We start from the raw sequence: 19,397 nt of genomic DNA, 5'->3' as shown, positions 1-19,397 counted from the left end.
TTAATCCTTTGTGCAGACGTTAGATTTGCCACAAGTCGACCTTTTCTTAATCCTTGACTTATTGAGGGTAATCTTCGAGCGACGAAGTCGCGAGGGCGAGCGCGAGCGACCTAACCAACGGCGAAACCAACAGGCCAGGGAAGAATTATTGGAAAAGACTTTTAGAAAGTCTATGCCGGCGTCTGACGGTTCCTCTGCTTCACTTTTCCGTATGAAGAAACTGGTCATCTTTGAGTCATTTCTTGGCTGCTTTTGAGTCCTTTATGTTAGCTCGAACAATTTCAAACTGTCATCAGAAACAGTGATGCTTCTACCAAGAGCAGCCTAAACGTAACTTTTAATCCCGCCGCTTTCCATCAACTGGAAGCATAGCCTTCTATGCAGACGCCCCGAAGGGGGTACTCCCAGAAAAGTTAGATGGGGGTGTGCGGTCAACTTCCCAAAACCCTTACCCTATTTATGACCAAAGTCTGCGATTTTTGCCACCCTATTTATGACCTGGCCAAAAATTCGATACCTATTTATGACCGCTGCGGCTGGCACAGTTGCCCTAAACATAGGTTATGAAGGACTTTCGCTGACGGTCTTATTGATAATGATGAGAAAGTAGCTTCCTCCAAGAAACATACCTAATTCAAGACTAGAGTGCTAAAGCCATACCCTATTTAAGACCAAAATGGCCAAAATCGATACCCTATTTATGACGAAAACGGCTGAAAAACCTTACCCTTTGGGGCCGCACATACCTATGTAGCCCATGTAAGGGAGTACCCCCCGGGGGGGGGGGGCAGACGCTCTTTGGACATGTCACGCAATTTTCTTCCACCAAGTGGAGGAGGAAGATTGCGTGACGAGCCCAAAGAACGTCTGCGTGACCATCTGGGTTGGAGGCTACTGAGACCAATGTTAACAGAACGTTTAGTATAAGAAGGTTTTAAAGAATGAACGAGAACACAATTGACTGTTCGGCAGATATCGCAAAGTTTTTATTCTGTTTTTAATTTGAAAGAATGCTTATGTACACATTTTTAGGTCTCACAGAGGAGGGAGATTACAGTTACATAGTTTAGTCATCTTGGAAACGATGTAACAATAAATAAAGACTCTACTAGGAGAACGATTAGCTCGTGAAACTTAAGACTGTCTTGACCAGCAAGGACATCCTACAGAAAAGATGCTCATTTATTGAAATTTTGTATGGTTGAAGTTGCCAAGGAAATTCTATATCTAATCTTGGTCTTAGAATCTGTATAATCTCCGTGTCTGCCGTGGTAACCATAGGAATCAATTGTAAAAACACTGCATTATTAGAGTTTGTCTTATCAAAACGTTCTCATCATGAAAGTATTTATCTTGTTTGCTAAATTGAGAAAATTCCTGTCGTAGTAATTGAAAGGCGTATAATGCTTGGTGGACGGCAAGACGGTTACTCGCGTACAAGATACACTGACCTGGGTCAATTTTGAGTCATGCGTGCTGCATCACGTGCACATCACGTGCTCATCACGTGCGCTCAAGCGTCTGAGTAACTTTGAGGCGTTGTGACCATGCGAATCTCCAGTCACGTTTGAATCGTAAATTGGTCCTGTCCAATTCAACCAGTTCAAGTCACAAGAGATAGGAAGTCTCATACTCGTGTAGTTTCAAAACAGGTACAAGATGCCAATACATAATCCAGGTGCGTAACTGCATGATCGACATTCGTGTATTGAGAGTGATCACTTGTTCGCATGTGAACATTACACGTATGATTTTTGCACGGTAGGAGATCTAAACTAAACCCGTGACGTGCTGTTGTGGACGCAGTTTACTGTAGTGTACACAAGCATACTGCTGTCGATAAGCCTGGAATGCATGGATTTCCAATGTAAATGACGTAGTTTGAATGAATCCGTGACGCGTCGATGTGAACACAACTAAATCTAGTGTAAACTCGAAGCCTCAATACAGGCAGGAATGCACTGAATGTAACTGAGGTGTTGTGGGTGAATTTGTAGCGCGCTGGTGTGAACACATTTAAGTCTAGTAAAACTTGAAGCCTCAATGAAGCCAGGAATGCATGGCTCATTATCCCAGGGTAACTGACGTCTTGTGAGTGAATCTGTGGCGCGTTGGTGTAAACAAGACAAACTCTAATGTACACTTGAAGCTTTAAATCAGGCCAGGAAGGCATGAATCATTTTTCCAGTGTAACTGAGGTCTTTTAGCATGCTGCACATGAAAGGGTAAATAGAAACACACAGTTAATGAAGATGAAATTTCCACTACAATATCTTACAAAGCTAACACTACAAAATGCTCATAAACGCGTTGCGCATTCGAACAGTTGCCATGACTTTCCACACCTCAACCTTTCGTGTACTGCAGTTGTTCTCGACGAGTTTAAAACTCTAACATTGAAGGGTGCAACCTTAACAAAACCAGTGTTGGAGCTTGTCCTTTGGAAAAGCTGTAACTAGGATGTACTGGCCCAAAAGTCGACCTCACTAGCGCCTAAACTACTTCTTTACTGGCATGATTGATTAAATTAAAATTAAAAGCGTAAGCCGAACAAAAATGATTTCCCTCTCTCACCTGACGATGTGTTGCGTGAACGCATCAGGACCACACACTCCAATAAGTAACTCCCTTTCGCAGCCGGCACTAGGTGGAGGGGGTAAAATTTCTAACAGCATCTCCATGGAAACACGACCTTCGTAGCCTTCCCACTCAGGGTTGGGTTGGGTCACCGTGTAGAACACTTGAAATCTGAAAACAAGTGATACATCCTAGAGAGATTTTCAACGTACAGCCTCTAACTGATTCAGAGCAAAGGAAAAAAAAAAACAGACAAAAAACGGCGAGAACAAACAGGCCTGAGAACGTGCTGTGCTCACTTGTTAATGATGGGAAGAACTCTCACCTTGGACTAGCGATATCGGCTAACACGTCCAACTGCTGCTTCCATAAGATGTCTGTTTCTTGACGATTTGCAAACAAGAGCTTGACAGACCTGCACAATAAAAAAAAGCTTGTTGTGAGATTAAACCTTACATGTTCATAACCACAGCAGTCGACTTATTTCAGGAAGTTCCCCGTGCGATGCAAAAACAGACAGGTTTAAGAAAATTAAGAAATAGTATTATCATGAATACTTATACGAGATCACAACACATAACACATTCTAACAAAGGGATTCGTTATATTAACGGAAATATCCTTGCGGAAAAAACTGTTTTGTCATGTTGAAAACATACCAAAAATGCGTGAGAACATTACACTCGCTTTTTGGATAAGAAGTGTAAAATGAGTCACGACATAATTTACTTACTTGTCCACTGAGGAATTCTCCAACACTGTGTGCCGAATGAGCCTAACCATGGGTGTGAACCCTGTGAAAAACAGCTTAGTATAAACACACAGGTAGATGATCTAAAGGATAACTGGGGAAATATTACTTTGCAAGGAACATAAATCAATACCTGGATTGTTAAACTAATTTCTTGTGATTCGTTTACGGCCACTAACAACATCCCTCTTCCATTCAAACGAATAGACCGACCCTTGAAACAGCACATGCATATGCAAGCCACAGTCTCTGAGGCTTGGTAAAACAACGACTTGATAATCAGTGATTTTCAAGTACAGTTTTAAGAGTAAACGAAGGCAAATACCACAGAAAGAAACGACCGACTGACCGACTGACCGACTGACCGACTGACCGACTGACCGACTGACCGACTGACCGACTGACCGACTGACCGACTGACCGACTGACCGACTGACCGACTGACCGACTGACCGACCGACTGATTGACTGAATGACTCACAGAACGGGAGGACGGACGGACTGACTGACTGACCGATTGATCGATCGATTGATGATTCAATGATAATTAGGATTATTAATAACACACCTGTCCCAGCGGCAATAAGAACTATCTCCTTGGCTTCATTCAATCGAGATTCTCGAAAATCTCCCGAGTGATCAGTAATTTGGAGACTGTCACCTGCAAAAGTCCCAATATCTTCCTCAGTTTGTAAAACAGTACATACAAGCCTGCGTATATAACGGACAGGATCCGTGCTAACATCGTAAGATGATTTTCAAGGATTAAGGGACACGCATCACCATACACCATTCTTCTACCTTTTTCATTTGGGCCAATCAATGAGGAGTACATTGCAGTTACTAAATCATTTGCATTGCTTACATTCTGTGATGAAATCGGTCCTTATTGTCTAAGTAGCAACATTTTCTAGTAGTTATACAGTTACAAAAACAGGTCGATAACAAGTTTGCACACAACTTCAATAACATCAATATCGAGTTTAAGAGTACAAATTTGTAATTCAATATGATAACTGAATAATAAAGGTGAACAAAAAGCTCACCAGCTCCGACAGCATTTAACGTTGGAGTCAGCGTTCCATCAGGGTAGAGTTTAATCATTAGATGAAAGCGTTTCCCGTCATATTCCCTCTCCGATGGATCCACCTGAAGAGATGGCAGTACCACTGTATAAGGGCGGCTAATCTGCATACCTACGGAGAAAGAAAAAAAATCGACAAGGAAAAAAAGAAACGTTTTCGAACAGTGATAAAATGCATTTTACGGAGATCTAATTAACCGCGCGGCCATGGGCCGAGCGCGGTTCTAGGTTTACCCGTGGTTTATTAACCGCGCGGCCATGAGCCGAGCGCGGTTCTAGGTTTACCCGTGGTTTATTAACCGCGCGGCCATGGGCCGAGCGCGGTTCTAGGTTTACCCGTGGTTTATTATTTTTTTTTATATTTTTTTTGTCGGTGACCAGACGCAGACCTCCGCTCGGCCAAACTTTAAGCCACGCAAGGTGTGATGTTTTTCCGCCAGAAGCTGTTAAAACATAAACACACGGACAATTTTACGGATATTGTTTTCTTTTTCGTGGGTAAAATATATTTTCTTTTCGCTTTATCAAAGCGTTGGATTTAAAGGGAATAATAAATACGCTGAAAAAAGGTATTACGTCAGCCATGGAATGCGCTGACGTTGCAGCTTTCACTTTCGCTACGTGACAAATAAGATCGTGTTTACTTTGCAAGTTTATTTCCGTAGAAGCGACGGTCATTAATTTATTTGTAATTTTGCGAGTATTTCTTGCGGTTTTAGGCAAATGAAGTAAATTCTTTGACTGTTTCATCGCAGCGAGTTCATAGATCGGAAAGAAAATTAAATATTTGCAAGCCAAGCAAAGAACGTGTCAGAACGTGCAAAGATTACGTCATTGATAGGGAAATAACCACCGTACTAAAGATAGCCGTAGATAACGCAATTCTTGAATTATGTGACTCGTGTGACTTCTTTGCTAACCCTTAACTCAAGGGGAAAAAACAATTAAATTTAATCGTGACTTTAAAGAAAGAAAGCGGTTTGTAATGGTGTTCGTATCTTCATGCCCATACATATCCCGAAGAAACTTCCAGATTAAGACTATTACGTCATCGGAGATGTCACAACGGCTACGCCTGATGGTGCGATAATAGAGTTTATGTTGATCAAGTGCTGTGATGTCTACAGTAATCAATGAATCATCAAAGATTGCTTTGGAATATGCACTGCGTTGCGACTGTAGTACTAAGAAAACAGTTAAATTTTAAAAGCGCGGTTATAAGATCTAACAGATCTTCTTGTTTTTTTTTTTGTCGGTGACCAGACGCAGACCTCCGCTCGGCCAAATTCCGAGTCACGCAACGTGTGATGTTTTTCCCGCCAGAAGCTGTTAAAACATTAATACACGGATAATTTTACGGATATTGTTTCCTTTGTTGTGGGTAAAATATATTTTCTTTTGGTTTTATCGAAGCGTTGGATTCAAAGGGATTAATAAATACGCTAAAAAAAGGTATTACGTCAGCCATGGAATGCGTTAACGTTGCAACTTTCACTTTCGCTACGTGGCTAATAAGATCGTGTTTACTTTGGAAGTTTATTTCGCCAGAAGCGACGGTCATTAATTTATTTGCAAGTTTGCGAGTATTTCTTGTGGTTTTAGGCAAATGAAGTAAATTGTTTGGCTCTTTCATCACAGCGAGTTCATAGATCGGAAGGAAAATGAAATATTTGCAAGCCAAGCAAAGAACATGTCAGGACATGCAATGATTACGTCATTGGTAGGGAAATAACCACCGTACTAAAGATAGTCGTCGATAACGCAATTCTTGAATTATGTGACTCGTGTGACTTCTTTGCTAGCCCTTTACTCAAGGAAAATATTAAATTTAAACTTGACTTTTAAGAAAGAAAGCTGTTGTTAATAGTGTTCGTATCTTCATGCCCATACATATCCCAAAGAAAGTTCCAGATTAACACTATTACGTCATCGGAGATTTCGCAACGGCTACGACTGATGGTGCAATAGTACAGTCTGTGTTGATCAAGTGATGTGATGTCTACAGTAATCAATGAATCATCAAGGATTACTTTCGAATGTACACTGCATTGCAACTGTAGTGCTAAGAAAATAGTTAAATTTTAAAAGCGCGGTTTTAAGATCTAACAGATCTTCTTGTTTTTTTTTTTTTTGTCGGTGACCAGACGCAGACCTCCGCTCGGCCAAACTTTGAGTCACGGAACGTGTGATGTTTTTCCGCCAGAAGCTGTTAAAACATAAATACACGGACAATTTTACGGATATTGTTTTCTTTTTTGTGGGTAAAATATATTTTCTTTTTTTATCAAAGCGTTGGATTTAAAGGGAATAATAAATACGCTGAAAAAAGGTATTACGTCAGCCATGGAATGCGCTGACGTTGCAGCTTTCACTTTCGCTACGTGACAAATAAGATCGTGTTTACTTTGCAAGTTTATTTCGGCAGAAGCGACGGTCATTAATTTATTTGTAATTTTGTGAGTATTTCTTGCGGTTTTAGGCAAATGAAGTAAATCCTTTGACTGTTTCATCGCAGCGAGTTCATAGATCGGAAGAAAAATTAAATATTTGCAAGCCAAGCAAAGAACGTGTCAGAACGTGCGAAGATTACGTCATTGATAGGGAAATAACCACCGTACTAAAGATAGCCGTAGATAACGCAATTCTTGAATTATGTGACTCGTGTGACTTCTTTGCTAACCCTTAACTCAAGGGAAAAAAACAGTTAAATTTAATCGTGACTTTAAAGAAAGAAAGCGGTTTGTAATAGTGTTCGTATCTTCATGCCATACATATCCCGAAGAAAGTTCCAGATTAAGACTATTACGTCATCGGAGATGTCACAACAGCTACGACTGATGGTGCGATAATAGAGTTTGCGTTGATCAAGTGCTGTGATGTCTACAGTAATCAATGAATCATCAAAGATTGCTTTGGAATATGCACTGCGTTGCGACTGTAGTACTAAGAAAACAGTTAAATTTTAAAAGCGCGGTTATAAGATCTAACAGATCTTCTTGTTTTTTTTTTTTTTTGTCGGTGACCAGACGCAGACCTCCGCTCGGCCAAACTCTGAGTCACGCAACGTGTGATGTTTTTCCGCCAGAAGCTGTTAAAACATAAATACACGGAAAATTTTACAGATATTGTTTTCTTTTTTGTGGGTAAAATATATTTTCTTTTCGCTTTATCAAAGCGTTGGATTTAAAGGGAATAATAAATACACTGAAAAAAGGTATTACGTCAGCCATGGAATGCGCTGACGTTGCAGCTTTCACTTTCGCTACCTGACAAATAAGATCGTGTTTACTTTGCAAGTTTATTTCGGCAGAGGCGACGGTCATTAATTTATTTGTAATTTTGCGAGTATTCCTTGCGGTTTTAGGCAAATGAAGTAAATCCTTTGACTGTTTCATCGCAGCGAGTTTATAGATCGGAAAGAAAATTAAATGTTTGCAAGCCAAGCAAAGAACGTGTCAGAACGTGCAAAGATTACGTCATTGATAGGAAAATAACCACCGTACTAAAGATAGCCGTAGATAACGCAATTCTTGAATTATGTGACTCGTGTGACTTCTTTGCTAACCCTTAACTCAAGGGAAAAAACAGTTAAATTTAATCGTGACTTTAAAGAAAGAAAGCGGTTTGTAATAGTGTTCGTATCTTCATGCCCATACATATCCCGAAGAAACTTCCAGATTAAGACTATTACGTCATCGGAGATGTCACAACAGCTACGACTGATGGTGCGATAATAGAGTTTATGTTGATCAAGTGCTGTGATGTCTACAGTAATCAATGAATCATCAAAGATTGCTTTGGAATATGCACTGCGTTGCGACTGTAGTACTAAGAAAACAGTTAAATTTTAAAAGCGCGGTTATAAGATCTAACAGATCTTCTTGTTTATTTTTTTTTCTGTCGGTGACCAGACGCAGACTTCCGCTCGGCCAAACTTTGAGTCCCGCAACATGTGATTTTTTTCCGCCAGAAGCTGTTGAAACATAAATACACGGACAATTTTACCGATATTGTTTTCTTTTTTGTGGGTAAAATATATTTTCTTTTCGTTTTATCAAAGCGTTGGATTTAAAGGGAATAATAGATACGGTGAAAAAAGGTATTACGTCAGCCATGGAATGCGCTGGCGTTGCAGCTTTCACTTTCGCTACCTGACAAATACGATCGTGTTTACTTTGCAAGTTTATTTCGGCAGAAGCGACGGTCATTAATTTATTTGTAATTTTGTGAGTATTTCTTGTGGTTTTACGCAAATGAAGTAAATCCCTTGACTGTTTCATCACAGCCAGTTCATAGATCGGAGGAAAATTAAATATTTGCAAGCCAAGCAAAGAACGTGTCAGAACGTGCAAAGATTACGTCATTGGTAGGGAAATAACCACCGTACTAAAGATAGCCGTAGATAACGCAATTCTTGAATTATGTGACTCGTGTGACTTCTTTGCTAACCCTTAACTCAAGGGAAAAAACAATTAAATTTAATCGTGACTTTAAAGAAAGAAAGCGGTTTGTAATAGTGTTCGTATCTTCATGCCCATACATATCCCGAAGAAAGTTCCAGATTAAGACTACTACGTCATCGGAGATGTCACAACGGCTACGACTGATAGCGCGATAATAGAGTTTGTGTTGATCAAGTGCTGTGATGTCTACAGTAATCCATGAATCATCAAAGATTGCTTTGGAATATACACTGCGTTGCGACTGTAGTGCTAAGAAAACAGTTAAATTTTAAAAGCGCGGTTATAAGATCTAACAGATCTTCTTGTTGGCAGATAGGTAGATAGTCATTTGATAGGGGCACATGTTACTATGGTGATGGTTAATGTATTCCTTCCCTTTCTTCTCCCATCACGCACTCTCCGGGATTTCTGTAGTATCGGCGTGGATGTCTGCAAGGTCAAGTTGAATGCAAAAAAGAACAGCATAGATTTAATGCTTATTTGCATTCAACTTTAAACCTTTTGACTTACGCACGTTAATGTGTGAAGACTGTATTCCAAGAACATTTTCTATGGTGAATTTGTGGCTCAACTTGCTCCCACGGTAGTCAGAAGGACCGACGAAACAGACGATTCGTTAGAATCTCGCTGAAAGATTTCAACATTGATCAAAATATCTGTGAAAACCGGTCAGCTTGGCGTAATGTAATCGTAAACTGAAGAGCTGTCCGCTCCAAAAACAAGCGTCTCAAAACAGCCTTGACAATCGAAACGTGCTTCGCACAAAGCCCGACAGAGAACAACAGAAAGCAGCAGAAACCCCCAACGCCAGATCACGTCGACTAACTTATGTCAATAATCAGCTGACTATGTCGAGGATGGTCCTTTTCCCAGGAAAGACAATAGGCCTATTCCGATATATCAAAATTTTAACATGACGCCAAGCCTTGGTTTAGTTCCCTAAGCCTCGGAGTCATGTTAGAATTTTAACATATCGAAGTTAGCCTATTACGTTTTGAAAGTTTCAATTGTACGTGCCTGAAGAACAGGCACGCGATTGGTCTAAACGCGTCGCGTGACTGACTATGCACTAGCTCAAACGGGGGAATATCCGAGTGATATTCCCCAATTTTCAAAACTGTGCGTGTTGCGAAAAATAGTTTAAGATAATAAACACAACAGCCTGCATTTGGTGCGAAAATATGCTCGAATATTTGCCCGTGGACATGATCTGTTCCTCAAAGCTCAGAGGTTTCCTCGAGCTACACTGTTCGCTCATCGGAACAGATAAATATTTTCGCACCGAATGTAGGCTATTGTCTATGTAGCAAACCTTCAACATCTCTGCTCATGTGTATGTGGTGTCCTATTGGTATTCTCATGATGACGCCATTAGGCAGCTCACAGCAAAACAATTTGCAGTTATGTGTCACAGACTCTACGGAGACTACTCTGCAATCCCATAACCTGGATTCTGTAATTGGAAATTCCAACACTTTTCTGTTTCGTGTCATACAATGAAAATTAGATTCTTAAATCACGATTCTCGTTAGCATTTAGGGCGAAAGGTTAAAGGGGCATTGCGTAAAGGTTTGTTTCCAAAATTTAATCAGCTGCAAATAGCTAACTTCAGAAAAAGAACGAACTGCTGATTGTTGCGAGCACGCTCACGTTGGAACACAAGCGCGCGCGGCGTAGCCGCGAGCGCGAAATCGAGCGGCGAAGCCGCGAGACGAGAAAGTGGCGCCTCTTCACCAGATTCCTTCCCGCCGGATCGCTGTGCTCTTCGCCGCTTGCGCGTGTGACTCAAAGGTGAGCTTGCTCACAGGCTAATATTCTCTTAGTCATATATATGACAAACGGCTTTATCGTTCAATAACTGCGGATTGCTTATTAGGTACACGGCAGAAGACAAAAGCCGTCATTCCTGCATACCTCTGTCTTTATGTAGCTTGAATGAATTATTGCCTTGGAGACCTTTTCCTAACTCTGTCCAGTGTACCCCAGCAGTCTCTTTTGTTAAAAGAATGTCGACTTTTCCACTCTCTCCAGACAAACGAACTGTTGTATAATTATGAAATAAACAAATAAATGGCAGCGTCAAATAAGAAACGAGTGAAACACAAAGTTGGAAAACAAAAAAGCAATCCTAAAAACTCTTGCTCTCATTTAAAAATTCTAATTCTCAAAAGAACGAATACAAAACAAATTACATTATATTGCCTACAAACCTTGTTGGTGAGATATAGGACTGGTCAGTGCTGGAAGAAAAAAAGGAAAGCAATTATTGTCATCAAAATTGACGAGATACAAGGCTGTTGCCTAAGAAAAATTACAAGGAGCCCAAAGGCTCCTAACCATGAAATCCTGGGTGCCCAGCACTTGTGCATATATAAAAAAGAAAGTTTTTCCAGTCGCCCAAAGGCAAAAGATAGTCGCCTCTGGCACCTGGGCGCTTCTAAAGCACAGCCTTGCCGTGATATAACCGACCGATCCAAGCCTCTTCTCTAAATGCAGAGGGTGATGGGAAGAAGGGAGAGAATAGAGAGAGAATCCCGTCAGCGATAGGCCGGTCTTAGGACAACCGCACGTAAATTGTCGAGTATCTGTAAAAGCTGCTTTTCCAGGAATTTTAAACTGAGAAGCAAGAAATGGCTCCGACAAAAAAGGTTGTTCTTTCGACATTTGTACTACCAAACATCAGTTTTCAAGTATGTAATTTCGGAAGCGGCGAAATCGGCGACTTTCAAAAAGACAAATTTCTCTACTCGTTTATATTTCTGTGTATCTGTGCAGCTTTAAGTCCAATCTGTAATTCCTAGATGAGCCATTTGCTTTGTATCAAAAACGGAATATTTCAGAAAGAATCTTGGTATGTACTGTGCAGCATAATAGTCATAAAATTTTTTACTACAATTGCTACTAATCTTGCAATCTGATTGGCCAATTTGCCGTTGTCGATAAGAGTCCAGACAATGCTGCTCGCGTCAATGTATCACGCTCATGGTCACGCTCTGAAAAAGAAATTTTCTTTGACGTTGATTTTGTGGTAAAAAACAAATCGAATGTGGTTTAGCATTGTCTGTACTCTTATCGACAACGATATGCGTCATCACAATGGTCAAAATTTAGCATAAATTCATTATTGATTCAGAGAGGAAGGGGTTGTTTACATGTATTTAGTCATATTCAAACCGAGACTGCAGTCTTGGTCAATTTAAATGAAGAATTAACGCCACCTTTTCAATGATGGCAAAAATGGCAGGTGCTGGTATAGCACAAATCCATCATTGATTTAAAGGAACGTGAGTTCAATTTCCCAACTGACAAGAAAGCAAATATTAAGTAAACTAGCTACGCAGGGAATGTACCGCCCTTGTAACACTCTCTTTCAACAATCCTTGTTTTCCTTGAAGAAGAGATTCCTAAGAGAGTGGAATATTACGTTCAGAAGTGTAACATGTGGCTACAGGCCATACTGAGTCCATAAATGCAGATCGATTTTAGGGAAAGGTAAACACAAATTGAGGCTACTTTCAATAAGACACTGACTAATAACAATGCAGGGCTGCAAAGAATTTTTTCTCTTGAAAGGACATATGTCCTGCGAAGACGTCATCTTGGTCAGACAAAACAAATTGTGGCCGGACATCACCAAAAAAAGTAAGATTTACTCACAGTAGATTTTTTATTCGTCCTTACCGTAAAATGATTTACGATAGAAAAAAAATTGTCGGGACGTCATGTCCGACCACAATTGGGATTTCATTTCACGAGAAAATTTTGGTTGGCCAGTGTCTGATGACCGCCTGTTATTTGCAGCCCTGCAATGACCTATAACTATAAATCAGTCAGTTAATTATTCAAGCAAGAATTAATGAAGAAAAAGGAAGACATTACCGTACCTAAATGTACTCGAAAGCTTTTTTCTCCTAAAATGAATATAGCATCAAAGTCTTTTCCATCTTTTAATTCTAGTATGGCATCTTCTGCTTTAAAATCCTGTAAGACACAATTGCAAAATTCATCAAGCTTTATAACATAATTATTAATATAACATTCCACCAATCAAATTACCCCTGTCCAATGACTTATTCCTATTTCCCAGGCTTGCTTTTTTCGTTTTGTTTTCAAATTTTACTCTATTTCAGCTCTAGACAAATCACCAGTTTTATCTAAAACAAACCTTTTTCCTGGTGTAAACTGATATTGTAACTATTTTGTCATTCTGGTACCAATCATAGCTAGAACAGAAACAAAAATAAGCAACATGATAAATAAACTGATCAAAATACAGTAAATTTTATATGCTGACTGTGGGACCGCAGATACTGTGGTATTAATTTAAAAAAACTGTATTTAATTACTGTGAAAAAAATTAGCTAGAATTCAGAAAATCACTTATGAACATGTTGATTTGATTCAGACAGGTCATTAGTGAACTGACCAATCATAATAAAGTTCAGGACACACAAGGAAACCTCAAAACCACAAACTAATTTCTATTGCTGTTTGTGATTTAGTTTTTCACACCTAATTAACTTTTTCCTTATTACACAATAACATTCCATAACTAATTCTGAGTTTCACAGTGTCAGTTTAACAAATTGATGTCAGTTTTTCATGCGTCTGTCCTGTTATTGATCATGAATTTCATCATAACATTGTCAAACAACATTATGGATCCACGAGGCAATAGCCGAGTGGATACGCAGACTACTTTTACAATGTTATGACGAATTTCATTGTCAGTAATAGGACAAACGCATGAAAAACTGACATCAATTTGTTTTTTACGATAACAAATTCTCAAATTGTCCGCTCTCACTCATTGACGCATTGCATGAATTATAAATTCATGTGTCTGTCCGCTTATTGACAATGAAAATTAGCCAATGAGCACGTGAGAATTTCTGCAGTTATCGTAAAAAAAGATAATTTCAACATGGAAGTGACAAATAATATCAATATTGGGACTCAATGACTGAACATTAAAATTATTGCTATCTGTAATATTACGATCTCTATTAATTAGTTTCTGACCTTGGGTCTTGTTTGTTTTGTGGAGGAACTGGAACAGCAAATCCATCAACTGGAAAAGAAAAAGAGAACATTGAAGCTATATTTTTCCCCAATTTACACCCCAAAACACAGTCTAAACTAGATTTTTACCTATGCTTCTAACAATTCTAAGGGAGCCAATCATCAGAAAATTACACAATACACTGGTAAATGAAACAGATAAGATCCTTACCTTGTTGTGCCCCGGGAACAAACAGACTGTTGTGAGACTTCAAAGATCCTGTTGAAACATCCAACGACTTTCCTGATCCTTCAAATAAAATAAAACAGACATTTTGGTTAGCTTGGAAAATCTTATCTCCAGGAAAATGTAGAACACACAGATACATGTATGACTCTGTCCCAAATGTACATTGTGTGTACAATGACCAGAAGTGATTTTCACAGAACTTTACAGAAAACTTAGCACTTTGGGTCTAAATAAAACTTATGACCTCTTGGATAGCCTGGCTAACTGTTGAGGAAGCTGCCCTGTGCAGGATTGTCACAATGTTTTGAAGGACATGCACCATAGGCTTCAAAATACCTGGCCAAGATCATGAAGTAAAATGGCAATTTTTGGCCACTGCCAGCTACTTAAATTAACAACCCTGCTGTGAGATCTATCTAAAAATCATTGAGATCTACAAAACAGCCAAGTGCCAGACATAATGAATGCTTCTCAAAGAGAATTTAAACACTGTCAGATCAAGCATCAAAAGCCACTTAAGGTGCACCACAGACATGAAAAGGCATAATCATTAAACATACCGCTTCTGGAAGGTTTCATCTTGACCACACTGTTTCTTTTAAGAGGACCAATAAAACATTTTTCCAGCATTGACTCCGCATTTACCCACTTATGTGTCTGTAATGTACACGACCATACATTGAGGATATTACACAGTGACAGGGAATCTGATGTTCAAGTGGATAACCAGTGTGTACATGTAAGGGAGAAGGTTGCCTAAATTAACCATTTGGTGCTGAATGGAACTTTTTGTTGCAGTATTATCAACTATTAATAGTTTCTTAAAAAGTCCTTCAGTTGCTAAATGTCATTTGGCTCCAGGGTGGAGTGGGGGATACTATGCATGTCATATGGACTAGTGCAGAGGATTTATTAATGTTTTTAGCAGGGGGAAAATGCTTTTCACAAGCAGACAAAAGCTTTTGAACTGGACTTCTTTGCAAGAAAAACTTTCCTTTAGATGGTCAAATCAGGCAGGCGAAATCATCCTCACAGCTGGTCAATTTGCCCAGTGCCTGGCACCTAATGAATCCCCTGCTAGTACAAAGGGAAGTGTCTCTGAACAGGTTTTAAATTAACAACCCTGCTGTGAGATCTATCTAAAAATCATTGAGATCTACAAAACAGCCAAGTGCCAGACATAATGAATGATTCTCAAAGAGAATTTAAACACTGTCAGATCAAGCATCAAAAGCCACTTAAGGTGCACCACAGACATGAAAAGGCAGATGAGTGGATGAGTGGCCAAAGGTCCACTTTAAGGCCTTGGACTACCGTGCCATGGTAGGGCTTTTTAGGGCCAATGGAAACAGACGATGAAACAAATAATGTAAAGGAACATAACAGCATGGTTATAAACAATCCCGAATTGTAGAAGGCAAAGTGGTTGGTTATTATTTTATAAGGGTGTCCATTAGGAGTTGAACTCAGGGACTACCGAGAACAACACCAGTTAGTGGTCAGAACAGGACTTGAACACACGGTCAGTACCCTAACCACTTGACAATTGCTTAAATTGCTAAATATCATTTGGCTCCAGGGCTGCGGGGAGCAGGGTTGGGTACTCTGCATGCTATGTGGTCTATGTAGGGACATGCCTCTGGACCGGTTTTACTGAAAGCAGATAAGTGGCCCACTTTAAGGCCCTGAACCACTGGACTATAATGGGCCTTTTCTTAACAAAACCCAACCCTCAGCAGAGTATGGGTTTAATCAGGGTACAAATGTTTTTGAGTCTATCCTAAAGAGAGTCTGAATCTGTTGGAAACAGAAGTATGGTTACCCAATTGCTTTTGCTGATAGATCAGAAATGATCACCGGTTTTTTGCATGTTATCAGTACACAGCAGATAATTTGGATACCAGATAGTAATGTACAGTTCATCCTCTGTCCTAAATCATGTCCTAGCATAGAGGATGTTGTCTTACATAAGGTGGTGATTTGGGGTTCCTTTGTCCTTAACACAGTCAGGGTTTCAAAACCACCCCCAAACGTGGGTCATGTACCCCCATACACGTATCAACAGCACCTAACTACTCACCTCATCAAACAGATCAGTGGCATCTCTCCCTATCCCTCTCATCAGCTCTGGAATACCTCCAGGGTGATACTCTAAGTAAGGTGTCACATTGTATACTCTACCTACAATGGTATAAAATAAAAATACATTCAATTATCAGAAACTTATGAATATGATTATGATTATAAATGCTTTAATTAGTGTCATTTTTCACTTGCCTCCTGTCCCATCCTGCCTCACAATCTGGAAGTCTGAGACAGGCGGCAATAAAGTTTATAATTTTACATCTTGTTATCTTTCCTTGGCAAAAGCCCAATCCCAGCTTTTAAAATACAAAGCTGAGATGAACAGTAAAGCCTCCAATTTAGTAGAACTGATGTTCTTCAGCATGTTAAGTAACAGAAATGAGTGACAATAAAAGAAAGGTGGTTCTACTCAGTTACTACTCCCTCAGCATACACCAAAGCCTTCACTGTTTTTTTATTATATAGATATCAGTCTTTTATGGAAAATACACTACTCATAAAATTCATGAGAAACTACATCTGGGACTCGAGTGGCTTATTTTCCATACCCTCATTAACAAGGATATTAATTATGTAACATATTCAGGTAACCAGAAGTTGCATCATCTTTTATGCACCCAAGCTGCTTAGCAGATAAAGTGGTGTTGTGTCAGCCATATAAACTGGTGTTGCCTATTTGCCTCAAGCTGTGCATCTGTACAGTCTGCATTCTTGCTGATATGCTTCAATGTATTTTCTTGCTTTTTCATGGTTGTTTGTGCAAACAGTCTGTCTGTCTATATCATAGAAAGAGGATTACACAGTGGCTTGAAGATATCAATTATATTTTCTTGTGTTAAATGCAATATTTCACCACTTGAAAATTAAATTCATGTCCTTGTGCTGCCATATAATATATCTACAGTATACACCGTCATAAAAAAATCAGCAGCCAATACACTCAACAATAAAGTTATTATTATTATTATTATTATCGTTATCGTTATCGTTATCGTTATTAGTAGTATTAGTATTAGTATTAGTATTTATTAAATTATTGACATTTGCACAGTGTGCGGTGTGAAGATTGAGTGTAATACCAACAAATATATAATTGCATTCCTGTATTCTGATTGGCTGAATTTTCTATGGCATAGTATGAATGTAAATATCAGCATCCCTAATCAGAAATGTAGTAACTCTCTTAAGCTTGCAACTATTCTATTTGTTGTCATAGTGTAGCAGCTGTTACTGTTTTGGGGCAAGGTAAATTGCCTCTGTTGTTTGTTCTATTGTTTTCTCAACGGGTATCGAGCCATTCGCGTGAGACCTTACGAGGGCTGCTACATGACCTCCCTAGTGAAATGATGCAGATCACGTCCAGTGTAACCCTGTACAAACAAATTTATACGGAACGTGAAGCGATGAAAGAAACCTTCCACAACGAAATTATAGATTAAGGTCATTTAAGGTTAGTTTTGACCTTGGAATATACAAATAATAAGAGTATTGGCAGGGCTTGTTTTCACCCTGCAAGACAGAGATTCTCAACTTTGGCTCTGTTTCTGCTCAGTGGGAGGCTCTGCTCACAACCGCTTGATCGCTTCATCGGCCGCCGTCCACAACCAGGGACAAATAAAGTAAAAATACTAGTTTTTAACTTATGCATTGTGAATGCGACCAGAGGCTATCGAGCAGATCGATCTCGAAGGTGTAGGCTTGTTTTGTCTACATTCTTCCCCCGGCTGATTTTATACTAAGAATCTCTTCCTATGAGAAAAACGTGATGCTTAGCTAACAAAATCTAACAAAGAGCAAAGCGAAATAAAATACTTTAACAACCTCGAATGCTGATCCAAGCATCGTGTTCTGTGTTATGTTTGCTTAGTTCTTCTACAGTGACAGTTTTTGTAATTCCATCGGTTCCCGCTAAGTCTTGTCTACTTTTTCCGAGCCGGATCCAGTCCATCAAACTTCTTCCCGGCTTTAGAGGGACAACTTTGGCTCTGATGTTAAAAGAGCCCGCCGAATTCGCTCTCTGAGGCGAATTTTCCGCCGGGAAGTTGATCTTCGGAGCTGTCATGGCGGACGAGTTGTTGTCGTTTTCGTCATCACGTGCCTGCATGTTTCGGTCTGAAGCCGCTGATTTCGCGGTGCTCGAGCCTGAACAACCCAGCTTGCCGGTTTGAAATTCTCCTGCTCTGTAACTTACTGTTTTAAAATGATTTTGGTAAAGTAACTGCACAACAAGATGAGGCGTGCTCAAAGCTTCCAAATCGGTTCCGTGAGACCTGTGAGAAAAATTAAATCCCGTACGCAAATGTCATTCAGAGAGCTTGCTCGCGCGCTACCTTGAAGCTGCTTAAGTTGATCCTCTCTTCATTTGCTTCATGGCTTGTGTAAAACTTGCACTGCTCGATCGTACTTAAACTTGTCACCTACACACCATACCTGACAAATACATTCCTATCATGAGCAAAATGCTAATTAATGCTGCGAAAAGCATAACGTTGTGCATAGAAACGGGATGTTGTTACGCCACTTGTTTGTGCACAAAAACCGCTGGTAACAAAAACATTTGCTATGTATGGTTTCTCCTAAAATTGAAATTGACAGAAACTCAGGGATCCTTTTCCTCTTTACGGATCGCGAGAAAAACAATTCAATCAATTACTTCTCTCGGTTTTATTAACCTGAAGCGGAATTCTTTGTGTTTTTTTCGGTTTGTTCGATTTGTTTATCTTTTTCCTTTTTTCTTTACCAGATGTCGTATTTGCAAATGCTTGACATAATATTAATTTGTTTTACTTAGGACTGCACTTTATTTGAAGGTGTATTTAGCGCAAATAATTTGCTTGCACCTCTTTCCTTTCAGTCTGTTCGTCAAGCTTTACTCCAGTGCTCGATCCTCTTGTGCGATTTCTTCTAACAACTCTGTTCGATTTAATTTCTGTCACTGGTCTTTCACGAATATGTGTTTTGCATCGATTTGTCACGCGATCGTTCTACTCGTTATGCCTTGAAGCTTCTTCAGTTCGGAGACCGTACTATAATGCCGCATTTGCATTTCATCTAACGTGCACATTTATTTAATAGAAAAAAAGACACATCAGTTCTTGAACACAGTATTCTGATATTGTCTTTCATTTTCACCTGGATGATCATGAATGTTACCACAAGCTGCAAATTAAACTGTTCAAACTTTGG

General features: G+C 39.5%; 1 protein-coding gene across 1 annotated transcript; it reads right to left on the bottom strand.

Moving 5' to 3' along the window:
• Positions 1–957: 957 nt before the first annotated feature.
• LOC110053480 (cytochrome b5 reductase 4-like) lies at positions 958–18,657 on the bottom strand. Its single transcript, XM_020759713.2, has 16 exons — positions 18,033–18,657; positions 16,207–16,307; positions 14,687–14,783; positions 14,109–14,186; positions 13,898–13,946; positions 13,041–13,098; positions 12,760–12,856; positions 11,086–11,115; positions 10,790–10,915; positions 10,188–10,328; positions 4,375–4,524; positions 3,897–3,989; positions 3,311–3,371; positions 2,903–2,992; positions 2,575–2,748; positions 958–2,211 (listed from the first exon to the last, which is right to left on the bottom strand). The coding sequence occupies exons 1-16, from the start codon at positions 18,313–18,315 to the stop codon at positions 2,157–2,159; spliced, it is 1,683 nt and encodes a 560-aa protein (XP_020615372.2). The 5' UTR covers positions 18,316–18,657; the 3' UTR covers positions 958–2,156.
• Between the last annotated feature and the right edge of the window lie 740 nt (positions 18,658–19,397).

Source organism: Orbicella faveolata, unplaced genomic scaffold (assembly GCF_042242905.1).
Source record: "Orbicella faveolata isolate gen_17 unplaced genomic scaffold, um_ofav_v1 contig_12, whole genome shotgun sequence".
Taxonomy (NCBI): Eukaryota; Metazoa; Cnidaria; class Anthozoa; order Scleractinia; family Merulinidae; genus Orbicella; species Orbicella faveolata.
This window is presented reverse-complemented; position numbering and strand designations above follow the sequence as displayed.